Below are 13,462 nucleotides of genomic sequence, written 5' to 3' on the forward strand. Positions count from 1 at the left end.
CAGCTGTGTAACTGGACCACTATCTGCAAAAAACTAAGTGTTTTTCATGCATTATGAAACAAATACCAACAATTAAAGAAGATTTTTACATACATCAGTCAAATGTTTCTCTAATTTGGATCTTAAATTGAGTGAATGGCAGCATTTGTCAACTTTGAAATAGAAATTCTGGTAGACCTTTTGAATGAATAAATTACATATTGTGGTCATTATAACTGCATGATAAACAGTTCAAATGTGATGACTAATGTAAAAGTCTTTTAAGCCTCAAATTTCTGAAAAATGCAGATTGGTGATGTTTTCTCTGGTAGATGTGTTACTGGGGCAAATACTTCAAAAACACAATGAAGTGACAAATGTATAATGAGATGTGCATCATATGAACAAATGCTTGTTTACTTCATGTTTGAAATGTCATTTTTAGTTCTGTATTCTATACTCTTGGTCCTGTAATCTGCTGTTTACAGGAGAGGGTCGGTGAAAAACATAAAGCAGTTTAACAAGATTTTGTATTAAAAGCAGGCAAGGATAGTGGAAAGTAGCACATGAAATGCAAGAAATCTTTACAAAACAATGTGATGCGGACGATCACCAATTAAAACATAGAATATTATAACATTAGAAAATGAATATAGATCGAACCAAAAGGGACACACTATGACAAAACAAAACAAATGAGAGCAGACAATTAAAGTAATTAATGTTAATTCATTTGCTTACAGTGCACAGGGGGTGAATGTACTCTACTCAAGTACTGTAGTATGTTGAAGAACATGTACTGAAATGGAACATTTCCGTTTTGCTTATACTTTTATTCCACAAAATGTGTGTCACAGCTAAAGTTACTTCAGATCAAAATGATTCATTATTTTCCTTTCCAGTGAAAACGTTCCAGATGTGGTGATTAATTCAAGGGTAAAGTTCTCCTTTGTGTGTTGAGAAAATGGTGGTACTTTTTAATGTCAGTAAGCAAACAAAATACTATGAGCCAGAAACAATATACATCAAACGTTTACTGATAAAATAACTATGTATGTTATCACTGACAGAGCATCAGTAGGCCTAATTCATTGTTCACTACACCTAACAGTGGACTACAGTAGTGCACACCAGTAGCCGTCTGTGAGGTCTCCTCTCCGGCAGGGGGCGCTGAGAGCCGCCCGGACACCCAGAGGACCGGAGAAGAAGCCAGGGCTCAGGGCAGAAGCTGATTAGAGGAACAGCCAACAGACACAGGTGGTGGTCGGTGGCATCTGACAGGAGAACAATAAATAGACAAAACAACATGAACGAAGGTATAGAGGGGACGGAGCGGTTCCTGAGCCCGGGCAGCGGCAGGGGCCTGCGGGCGGTGAGGCACTTCTCTGCGGGGGAGCTGGTGTTCGCCTGCCCGGCTTACTCGTACGTGTTGACGGTGAATGAGAGGGAAGCACACTGTGAGAACTGCTTCTCCAGGTAACACCTTACCTCCATAACACAGCTGGGAAAACACCTCTGAGACGGCTAGCTCCAGGGTGTTGTGTTTTATTGTGTTCTTTTATTAAAGCAAAGAAAGGGACTGAAGGGTCCAGATGGACGCAGGCTAACCTCCATGCATAGCTAGGTTAGCTTGTGAACCTCTGCAGACTTAAGTGGGTCAGTGCAGGCAGTAGCTCACCTGACTGACTCTGCAGAATGTCTTCAATGCACTGCCGTCAGGAGAGCCTAAAATAGATGCAAACATTAGTAGTAGTGGTTATAAAGAAACCTGCTTCCCTGTTGTCACAATGAGTCTATTTATATGCTAGCACACATTCTTAAATAGGCTACTCATAATTACAGGTAGTGCAGGAAGAAATATTGACATATGTCACTTAAGTAACAGTATCTGTTACCATTGAAAGTACTGCATTCAAAATGTATATTAAGTACCTAAAGTAAAATCATGCAGGATGAAACATTTCTTAATCATAAATATTGCATTGCTGGATTACAATTTTTACATTTGTTATTATCCAATAATATGTTTATCACTTTAGTAGTGTAGTCAATGAAGGTGGGGCTCATAATATTCCCTTTTTACACTGATAGGTATCTTAACATATCAATAATTTATGGTTGAGTTACATTATGTTTTAAGATTATGAGAAAAATATACAATATATCCTTGTGAATTAATGTGAAGCAGAAGTATAAAGTAAAAATAAAATGGACACGCTCAAGTCAAGTACCGCAAAGTTTCACAGTATTTTAATAAATGTATTTAGTTATAAATTACCACTGATAACGGGTAGTTAGCTCACTTAAAGAGTCACTTCAGTCATGTTCTAACGTTTTTTTGTAGTATCACATTTCTGATTTCACCACCACACTTCAAGTACTCTCTGTTTATCTCTACGAATCCTACACATGCTTTTATGAACCTAAAAGTCAACGCAAGAAAGACAACCCAGTCTATTATATAATGTTCTATATTTGTTATTTTTAAGTATAAAGTTTAACTCATGTGTCAGTTGTACATTAATTCAGGGTGTGTGTGTGTGTGTGTGTGTGTGTGTGTGTGTGTGTGTGTGTGTGTGTGTGTGTGTGTGTGTGTGTGTGTGTGTGTGTGTGTGTGTGTGTGTGTGTGTGTGTGTGTGTGTGTGTGTGTGTGTGTGTGTGTGTGTGTGTGTGTGTGTGTGTGTGTGTGTGTGTGTGTGTGTGTGTGTGTGTGTGTGTGTGTGTGTGTGTGTGTGTGTGTGTGTGTGTCTTTTTGAGACTTTTTAGAGTTAAATGAACTTTTCCTCTCTGTCTGCCACTTTCATTCACACTTGCTTCCTACTCAAGCTGCCGTTAAGTTTCGTAGAGCACTAAAAGGTTAGGGTGCTAAATATAGTTGTCCATGTGTCCGAAAACAGGTGGAGAAGGGGTAAGAGTCCAATGGAGGTGGTGGACATGTGTGTACATCTGTTCATAATCACTCAGAAACACTCTATGAATGTGTCTCCTGCTAAGATAATCCTTAATCACTTGTGTTAAACAACTGACTTGACTGGACTGGAATTGGCTTGTAATTCATTTGGAAAGTTTTATGCATATGGAGTAGTTATGAATAAAAGGTTTTGGCAATTTATTACTTGCTGTTGTTGTTTCAGCTTATTTGTTATTAATTTGTGTATTCCTGCTTTTGTCACATGATTAAAGCAAACCTACAAGACTTTACGTTTAACAATGAATATGCCAAGTTTCTGAAACATTTGTGTTTAATCCCACGGTTAGCAACTGTAAGCATCAGGTAAAGACTTCTCCCCAGCTGAAGGAGTGTGTTATTTCATGTAGATGAATACGTTTATATCCTGCGGAAATACTGTTACACCAACACATTCATCACATCTGTAGTGGAGTAACGTGTTGTGTCTTCATGTCGTTGCAGGAGAGAAGACCTTTTTAAGTGTGGAAAATGTAAGCAGGCCCACTACTGCAATGTAGAGTGTCAGGTAAGAGTGCTTTCTGCTTCCCTTTTTGAATTTTCATGGCATGCTTGTTGTTTCTATTTGCAGATATGTGTACCAATTGATATGGTCAACTGAAGGAACTGAACACAAACAAGTTGATCTCTGTTACATCAAAATGTTGCACAATTTAAAATTGCTGAAAAACAAAATGTGCAGATTTTCCGTGCGATTGTTAACTAAAGAAAATGAAATAATATAAGTAATGTTTAGTTAAAAAAATATGTCTTAAAAATCTTCTTAATTCTTTGTTCTTGTAACCAACATTTGAACGTTGGACCCCACAGCTCCATGCAGGCACACATTTAAACTGCTGTTGCTATGACGATTCAGTCTATCCGCGCTCTGCCTCTGTCTAGTTTTAGTTTCATGTCATAAAACACACTCGGCACACTGCAGTAAAAGTAAGGAGTTTTCTATTGTCTTAAACAAATGCAACGGCCAATAATTTATAGATGATAATACAAATAATTTATCATCCATTGTGTTAATTTAAGTCGCTCTGTCTTCTTGTCTCGCATTATTGCTTTTGTCTCAAGTATTGTCCTGTTGAATGAGATGAATTGCTGTAATAAAGGAAGGTTACTAACTTACTAACTGTTCTCCATGTGTGTGTTATTTGTGCAGAGAAGTGATTGGACCATGCATAAGCTGGAGTGTGTAGCTATGTGTGCCTATGGGGAGAACTGGTGTCCATCAGAGACTGTCCGACTGGTGGCTCGAATCATCCTCAAACAGGTACATTAACAAGAAAAACAAGTATGTGTTAGCAACCAGTTAACCATAAGAGTTAATATGGTATTTCCCCGTCATCACCAGAGCATGGAAAACTAAAAGTAGGAACGTTAAAGAAGATATCGAGTCAAATAATATAAGTAGCTGTTCAGATATAATATAAATGTCATGAGCTAGATCTTATTTTAGGCAATAAACCAGCTCTGAGCCGCTGGAGAAACAATGCACCGACTTAACTGATCTCAGTTTAATTTGATACTTTTGCATGAGTAATGTTATAGGTGTTTAATTAGTTTAAGTTAATCAGCTTTGACCACATTAAACAAGCTCTGAGCGAGTTAAAACAATAACACAAAGCACTACTACTACAAACTATACTTTGGCAACGTGAACATAGCCTTCTTATTGTAATAGTTGACGTCTGTGTTTAAAGTAAATGTTAGTGCCATTTAACACCAACGTTTCTGAAGCCGATGCTGCTTTCTTGCAATTAAAAAAACCCCCAACATTTGCGATAATAAAGCCTAGAAAAAGGTTGTTTTTATTTTCATGATTATTCATTTAAATGTCTGTCATGTTGCAGAGAGTAACACCAGAGCGCGACCCTTCTGAAAGGCTGCTACTGCTCAGCGAGTTTGAAGCCCGTAAGTAGATATATATATATATATATATGTGTGTGTGTGTGTGTGTGTCTGTGTGTCTAGGAGTATATGAGCATGCACATGTTAGTTACATCTGTGTGTTCTTTTAGTTACAAGTGATGTGTGAGTGTGTGAGTGTTCTGTGTCTCTTCAGTTATAGCAGTGTCTCTATATATATCCTCTGCTGTAGCCTCCGGTCCTGGTTCTGTCTCTTTTTATTCACTCACAGGCTCCAGAGCTCTGGGATTTAAATCCCAAGGTTCTGGGTGCTGTAATTTCATTTTCTCTATGCTCCGTTAAAATCTACTGCCACTGTGCCCTTGGGCTAGGTACTGAACCCTCATTTTGGGGAGACAGATTGTACTGAGAAGCTCTTTCTTGATAACATATGTGCTCCGTATTCGTTGTCAGCCGATAATTACACACAAGAGTTGTGGTGAGAAAATAACGCTGTGTAAATAAGAGATGAAACTGTTACCTGATTTGCCATAAACCATGGTTATATTGCCAACGACTGGTATAAATGTTTCATCTTTAAAATGAACCATTATAGCAATGTTTCATTACCAAGATTTAGATACTGTGCAGCATTTTGCAGGGAATTGTGCGTAAGTAAATATAAGATAAATAACTTTTTAATCATACCATATTTATACAGATATCCGTGATAATTTTGGTCGCTATTAATGTAAAATTTGGTTTTCACAACCTTTCATTTATTGACCAATTCAAGAATTATAGCATAATCATACACAGTAAGTTAATGAAGGAGGGGTACAAAGAGTGTTTGTCAAAATACACATTAATGGGACTGTGTTTCATGTAAGTGCCCGCAAACAGTTTTCTCCTCTCCATTTGCTGTTATCATTTAGTCTAAACTGTTGTTGCAGACTCAATGTGTCATCAGAGGATTGTCACATAATTAACCTTCACGCCTGTCCCTCATGCACATAAAGCAGATCAGAGGCTGGCTGGCTGGCTGGCTGGCTGGCTGGCTGGCTGGCTGGCTGGCTGGCTGGCTGGCTGGCTGGCTGGCTGGCTGGCTGGCTGGCTGGCTGGCTGGCTGGCTGGCTGGCTGGCTGGCTGGCTGGCTGGCTGGCTGGCTGGCTGGCTGGCTGGCTGTGTGTGTGTGTGTGTGTGTGTGTGTGTGTGTGTGTGTGTGTGTGTGTGTGTGTGTGTGTGTGTGTGTGTGTGTGTGTGTGTGTGTGTGTGTGTGTGTGTGTGTGTGTGTGTGTGTGTGTGTGTGTGTGTGTGTGTGTGTGTGTGTGTGTGTGTGTGTGTGTGTGTGTGTGTGTGTGTGTGTGTGTGTGTGTGTGTGTGTGTGTGTGTGTGTGTGTGTGTGTGTGTGTGTGTGTGTGTGTGTGTGTGTGTGTGTGTGTGTGTGTGTGTGTGTGTGTGTGTGTGTGTGTGTGTGTGTGTGTGTGTGTGTGTGTGTGTGTGTGTGTGTGTGTGTGTGTGTGTGTGTGTGTGTGACAATGACACATGACCTATACTGCAGCAGTGGAATGCTACACCCACTAACACTGACTGCTTCTTTTGTGAAGCAGCTGCAACAGAAAAGCACTCTGTATGATAATAATAATAGATTTATTTTGTTAGCGCTTTTACAGGTGCTCACAGTCGCTTTACAAAGATAGTGAAAAGAAAAGAACAACAAATAAATATAGTTAAAGTCAAATCAAAATCAAGCAATACAAAAACAGTCACACATTAAAAGCCAGATTGAAGAGGTGAGTTTTTTGAAGGTGGTGAGGTCAGTGCAGTCTCTGATGGGATGGGGGAGTGAGTTCCAGAGGGAGGGGGCAGCGACGGAGAAGGCTCTGTCCCCCCATGTCCGGTGATTGATGTGGGTGGGGATGGATTGGAGGTTGGCTTCTGATGGTCGGAGGCAGCGGGAAGGGGTGTGGTGGTGCAGCAGGTCTGTGAGGTGGGGGGGGGGGCTGATTGTTGAGGGCTTTGTGAGTTATGAGGAGGACTTTGAAGTGGATTCTTTGACGTATGAATAGTAAAGGTTATGTTTAATATCTGTTAATGTCTGTTCTTTGTTGTCTCTTACTCTTTCTCTGTCTGTGTTCATTGCCTTTTTTCAGATTTAGATAAGATGGACAGTGAGAAGGACGAGATGAACAATGCAGACATAGCAGCGCTGCATCACTTTTACTCCAAACACATCAGTGATATTCCAGGCGATCAGGCTCTCACTGAACTATTTGCACAGGTACAATTATACAGCCCTTTGTCGTTCCCACCTAGAAATCCACTGCTAAATAAACTCTGTGATCCTAGAAGGATCCTGGACCGCCGGTGTGTTTTGTAGCCGTTGTTTGATTAGTTAGGAGAGAGGTTTTCGCTGACACATTGACAGCTGTTGACTTTTCTCAATCTCATAATTGCAACGTACACAAAAGAGATAACATGTTCACTCATTACTCATACTCAAAACATGCTAAACCCAAGTGTTACCAATAATGGAAAAAAACTAAACTATTTTACTTTCTGTACTTAAACTTATATAGTCATTCAGGGCTTCCTAGTTGCACAGAAGAGCACATCATTTCATGTTTTTACAGGTTCAGATTAGGGCCAAATGTTTGGATAAAAGTTAAGAAGAATAAAAGGATTTTGATGATTTATCACTATTTCAACCGTAGAAGCTTTTTTAACACATTATTTAGGTAACAAGTTCATAACATTTCTCAGTTTGAAATGTTCTCTCTATGACAAATGTTGTTGGGTTCAGAGTGTTGCTTGTGGTTTCTATTTCTCACATGGTTGTCATACACTTGTTATCGGATACACATGTAAGCAAACTAGAATCTGTCACACACACACACACACACACACACACACACACACACACACACACACACACACACACACACACACACACACACACACACACACACACACACACACACACACACACACACACACTACAGCGGTTAGCCCTTTAATTTGATCCGTCTGTCAGTGCTGCTTTCCTCTTTCTCTCTAAGCTTCACCAACAGCCCTGTTGTCTTCTCCTCTCAAAGCAACATTCAATCCCCACTACCGGATTTCCTCCTCATTAGAGCAGGCATTACAGCACATTATACAAATATCATACTCAAATATATTATTCATATCTTAGTACTCATCCTGCTGTTCTCTCTTGTTTGTCTTCTTTCTTTCTGGCTCCATTTCTTCTTTCGCTCCCATTTCTATTCTTCTTTCTTGTCTCCAGGTTAACTGTAATGGTTTCACCATAGAGGATGAGGAGCTCTCCCATCTGGGATCAGCTGTTTTTCCAGAGTAAGTAGTCAATGTGACACATCATCAACAGTCAATCCAATAATCAGTGTATTTAAATTTTGAATATGACTCATCTGCTTTGGATTTGCTTTATTTGTTTTATTGTAGGTGTTTATTCTCAACATTAAAGAGATGATTAAAGGTGGGGTAGGTAATTTTGGAGAAACCAGCTCGAGTGCAAATTTGAAAATACACAACCGGAAAAAATCTGCCACTTCCTTACAGAGCCCCTCCTCCAACACACACGAACGCGCACATGACCAATGAGGGCACGAGATAAGTTTGTGCACAGATGGAAGCTTGACAGGTAGGTAGGCCATCCAGTTACTTTAGCCGGGCCGGCTCAGATGATTGGTCGTGCTTTTTACAGTGCCACGGCTTCCACAGATGACATTTTTTTAATGGATTTTTTGTCAAAGCATTCATTGCTATCGGGATGTTAAGAGCATTCCATGGAATATAACAAAAAGTGTATCTCGAGCTGGTTCCTCAAACTTACCTACCCCACCTTTAATGTTATTATTTCTCTGATTTCATATATTTTTTTAAACCGTTGTGCTTCTCCTCCTTTCCTTCTCCTTGTAGTGTAGCACTGATGAATCACAGCTGTAGTCCTAATGTCATCGTGACCTATAAAGGCACAGTGGCAGAGGTCAGAGCAATCAGAGAGATAGACCCTGGAGATGAAGTAAGTGGACAATGGACTAATCACACAACAAAGATACCTCTCAGTGACAGCAATGCTGATAACACTCACAATCATGTAGAGAAACAAGAAAGGCTTATTTCTGTCATTATTAGATGTTCTTCCCCCTCTCCCTCTGTAGGTCTTCAACAGCTACATAGACCTGCTCTATCCAACAGAAGACAGGAAAGAGAGGTTGTTAGATTCCTACTTCTTCTCATGCCAGTGTACTGAGTGCACCTCCAAGTCTAAGGTATGATAGCCTTATCTGTCCCAAGTTTTTTTTGTCTATATTGTTGCCCCCATTAGCCAGTAAATAGTAATTACCATTTGGCAGAGACCACTGCAGGAGCAGCAGATTGTAGAATATAATGTAATCCAACGTTTCTGGAGTACGTGCTTTGAGCTGTTTGGGCTTATGACAGTTAAATAAAAACAATTCTCCAGTCTTTAAATTATTCTTTTGGAAATTACACCAAACTTGTGGAAACATGTATCTAGTATCAATAATCAACAATTTTGCCTTTGGAAAAATGTGAAAATCGTATCTAGTTTGTCATTTTTTGAGTAGCTCCCATTGTGCATAACTCCCTTAATGGTTTAGATTACCTTATGTATGATATGTTTCCGTGAAATTGATCCTCAAATCATTCCCTTTATTTTCTTTCTAGGACAAAGCAAAAATGGAGACCAGGAAGCTGAGTTCTCCACCAGAGCCGGCGAAAATCAAAGCCATGGTCCATTACGCCAAGATTGTGATCGAGGAGTTCAGGAGAGCCAAACACTACAAAAATATCCTCTTCCTCGGTTTACAACTGCATTTCTCTTACATTTCCAACCTTTCACTTCCCAGCCTCCTTTTCTTCTTCTCAGCATTGTTTGTGTCATTATTCCTTGACTCTGGCACCCCCCAGTGAGCTGCTGGAGATTTGTGAGCTCAGCCTGGAGAAGATGGGAGCGATATTTGCAGACACAAACGTGTACATGCTGCACATGATGTATCAGGCCATGGGAGTCTGCCTCTACATGCAGGACTGGGACGGAGCGTTGAGATACGGAGAGAAGATCGTTCAGCCGTACAGGTGAATTCATCTTTGGGGGATCTGTATAGAATCAGGATTGAAGTTACAATAGATCCTTATAAGAAGTAACAATGAGTTATAACGGCGACACAATCTTTAGACAAAGAAGTGGATGATAAAGCCCTGTAGAAACACTCCAGTATTGAAATGCATTTATGACATTTCCAGGCAAAATATGCTAAGAATATGTATTTTATTCCTATTTTACTGCTTTAATTAAATGAGTTAACTGGACTTTGCCGCTTAAAATAATACAATATGACTTTAACCTTTCTCCCCATGAAGAGTTCTCTGTCCCGCTTACAATATACAGTATATACTCTACAACAGATGTTATATTGGGTTGTTTGAATACACTCACACTCAACATATTTCCCTCTGTGTTACACAACACTCCACAACATCTGAAATATCTTTCATATTTTGCTGTTGAACTCTACTAGTTTTATATGTTCTGAACTTGTATAGTACAACAACAAAACCCGTTGTAACATCAATCAACATTGTTTCATCTCGCATTCACAGCTTGGCTTGATGTATAAATAATGTTCTCTCTGCAGCGTTCACTACCCGGCCTACTCTCTGAACGTGGCGTCTATGTATTTAAAACTGGGACGTCTGTATTTGGGGCTGGAGAAGAAGAAACAAGGAATCAGAGCTTTGAAGAGGGTACGTTTACTGACATCTGGACATTATGCATACCAACTCATTTGTGCTTTTGTCAAACAATATTTCACTTTATTGTATGAAATAACGATAGTCCCATGCACCCAAGGACTTAATACAGTATGATTTTTTAAAATGACTTTATCTCATAATATACAAACAAATAATCAAGTATTTAGAACCTATGAACTGGTAATAATATAATCTAAAATATACACAGACATTTAGTGTAAAAAAACCACAAACAATCACAACAAATGGTTTGGTGCAGTTTTCCATATAATTCTAAATATAGTCATACTGTAGGGCACAAATTAGTTATTATTTGGCAAAGTGAATACAGAACATTAAAGTAAAATGAAAAGCATTAAATAAGTGAGCAGAAATGTAGACATATTAGGTAAGTCAGTTTCTTGTTTAATAACCATGATTTGTGATGTCCTACCTACGCTGTACGAATGTTTAGGAAACAAAACACATCACACATTTGTAATCTCTAGTTATTCCAAATATTGTAGTTTCTATGATTTTCATGCTTTTCTGTTTTCAGGCTGTTGCCATCATGGAGATGGCTCATGGGAAAGATCACAATTATGTAGCGGAAGTCAAACGGGAAATCGAGGAGCAGAAATAAACAATGAGAGTTTAAAGAGAGACGCACTGGAATAAGGAACCTCTCTTTAAAGCAGCAACAACAAAAAGAAACATCACAAACGCATGCTATGCATCTTATACCTCTCTGTTTTATGGTCACCCACTTTATTGTTTTTCTTGCCTGATGGGTTTTTTTCATGTCTTTTTTTCAACACTTTATTTGATGATAATCATGTTTTCTACCTGAAACTCCACACTTCCTGTCAGACCTGGAGTCAAAGCAAACAAATAATGGTAAAAATGTTTGGAATGAAAAAAGTGACTTAAATACTTTCTGTGTGCTAAAACTCAATAAACCCATTCAACGCGATAAAAACATAACTTAAAACTGCCTTTTTAAAGCTGTCTTTTCGGGGAAGCACCCCTTTCATTTGAACGCCACATAAACTACATGTTCTGCCTGTGTTCATTACACCCATCAACCCACGTGTTTCATCATCATTTATGTCTTCGTCAGCCGTTTCAGATGCACAGTTGTCCTCCAGAGAAATTGTTTAATGATTTGGACTTCTGTACAAGCTGGTAGTTGTTATAAAGGGCATTATACTGATACCCAGCCAATGCATTTTATTCTATCAAACTGATTAGCTGGCTTCATAGGTTCTTATTTAAAATGTAAAAATATGAGGACTGACCATGCATCAGACACTCTGTAGCAACGGAGAAGAGGATGCAAAGAACTTTTCCTAAATGAATAACAAGTGGTTTGTTTGTCTTGTTTTAAAGAACCAGAAAAAGTGTTGCATGTTTATGTAAAAAATGTTTCATATGAGCCTTGTTGACCAAAGGGGCCATGGGTTATTCTGATAGGAACCAGCTATAATCCTCTATTCACAGTCTATCCTTAAATAGGGGTGCTGATCTGAGACCATGCTGCTTCTTAAATCCCAGTGAGGACATTTGAACCATTACCTGACCAATGATCCTGGGTCAAGGCTCTCAGGAAAAAAGGAACAACACGGTAGCTTTTGTTGCCTTTTGTCCAGAAATGCATTATTGTACCTTGTTTTTTAATCAGCATGAATGCAGATTGTCATTACCTTGGGAATAAAATTTCTTGAGCACCTGAGGGCAGATTTTTAACACGCAGTATTTATTTTAGACGCAGGTGATCATTTCAGAGGTATCATCCTCACAAACTTTGAATTTTATGAACATTATTTAAAAATAAATTGTATCTCCCCTATATATATCTGCATGGTTGTCAAGTCATGTTGACAACCAGGATTTTCAGAGATGCTCAAAGTGTTTCTTGTGTTTAATTGTTTTCAAAGAACCCTGACATCATTAGAAAAAAGGAGCAGTTACATGTTGTAAAACTGTCTCTCTTATGAGTGAGCATGCAGTGTGTCAAGGTGGCTTACAGAAGTTTGAACTTGAGGCAATGCCAAGATCATCACCTAGGCCTTATGTTAGGGTTCTTGTTGCACTAAATCTTTTTACAATTTCTGTGACAAAATGATGTCAAAATGACATGTAAGCACATTTTGTTATGTTTTCTTAATTTATGTTCATGGACAGTTGGCCTTGCTGTCTTCACATCATGCCCCACCAGAAAAACTACAGTTATATCTAATTCCTTTATTCTTTTAAAAAGCTGTTGCTTCTCCCTTTTGCTTACATTTGAATATGGACGCAGTCTTATGCATGGGTTACTGAGGGTTAGTATTCCCTTGAGTATGAGTCGCCTCATATTTGTAGCAACCTCTCCAGAGGTGACACTTTTTGTAATCTGCAAAGGTGAATCTAAGGTGCCTGCCTTTTGCATACAACATGTCATTCAAAAGGTATGTTCTAATGTTTGTTTTATAAATGAAAAGGGGTTTGAAGTCTGCACAAACCATAAAATATCAAAACCCTCAGTTTGTCAGATTTTAGCACTTCATTTTATTTTCCGCCAGACTGTAGGAACATGCATTTGATTGGTTTTCTGTCATGAAGAAAAAGCATGTTGCACTTAACAGTCAAATCCATGCTCATGCCGCACAAAAAAAACAGATTAAAGGCTTTTCTGCATTTCTGTGATGACTTTTTACTTTATGAGGCATGAATGTTATGCATAACTAAAACTGAACCTCTGATTCTTTATTTATTATGTCACTGATACTCAATAAAGGGCAGTATGGCACTTGCTTCACATTTATACCTCTTTATTTCTGTTTACCTTTATTTAACCAGAAAGTCTCAAATACATTATCCCTTTCAGAAAAGAGACTTGCACACAATTGCAGTGTTCTG

The 13,462-nt window shown here is 38.9% G+C and overlaps 1 protein-coding gene across 1 annotated transcript; it reads left to right on the forward strand.

Annotated features, from left to right (window-relative positions):
- Window positions 1-1,159: 1,159 nt before the first annotated feature.
- smyd2a (SET and MYND domain containing 2a) lies at window positions 1,160-13,363 on the forward strand. The gene is made up of 12 exons (XM_079663217.1): window positions 1,160-1,455; window positions 3,392-3,455; window positions 4,098-4,208; window positions 4,789-4,849; window positions 6,937-7,064; window positions 8,070-8,137; window positions 8,723-8,825; window positions 8,965-9,075; window positions 9,494-9,614; window positions 9,730-9,904; window positions 10,465-10,573; window positions 11,121-13,363. The coding sequence occupies exons 1-12, from the start codon at window positions 1,286-1,288 to the stop codon at window positions 11,202-11,204; spliced, it is 1,305 nt and encodes a 434-aa protein (XP_079519343.1). The 5' UTR covers window positions 1,160-1,285; the 3' UTR covers window positions 11,205-13,363.
- Window positions 13,364-13,462: the final 99 nt, after the last annotated feature.

The sequence above is a fragment of the Notothenia rossii genome, assembly GCF_949606895.1.
Source record: "Notothenia rossii genome assembly, chromosome: 2".
Classification (NCBI taxonomy): domain Eukaryota; kingdom Metazoa; phylum Chordata; class Actinopteri; order Perciformes; family Nototheniidae; genus Notothenia; species Notothenia rossii.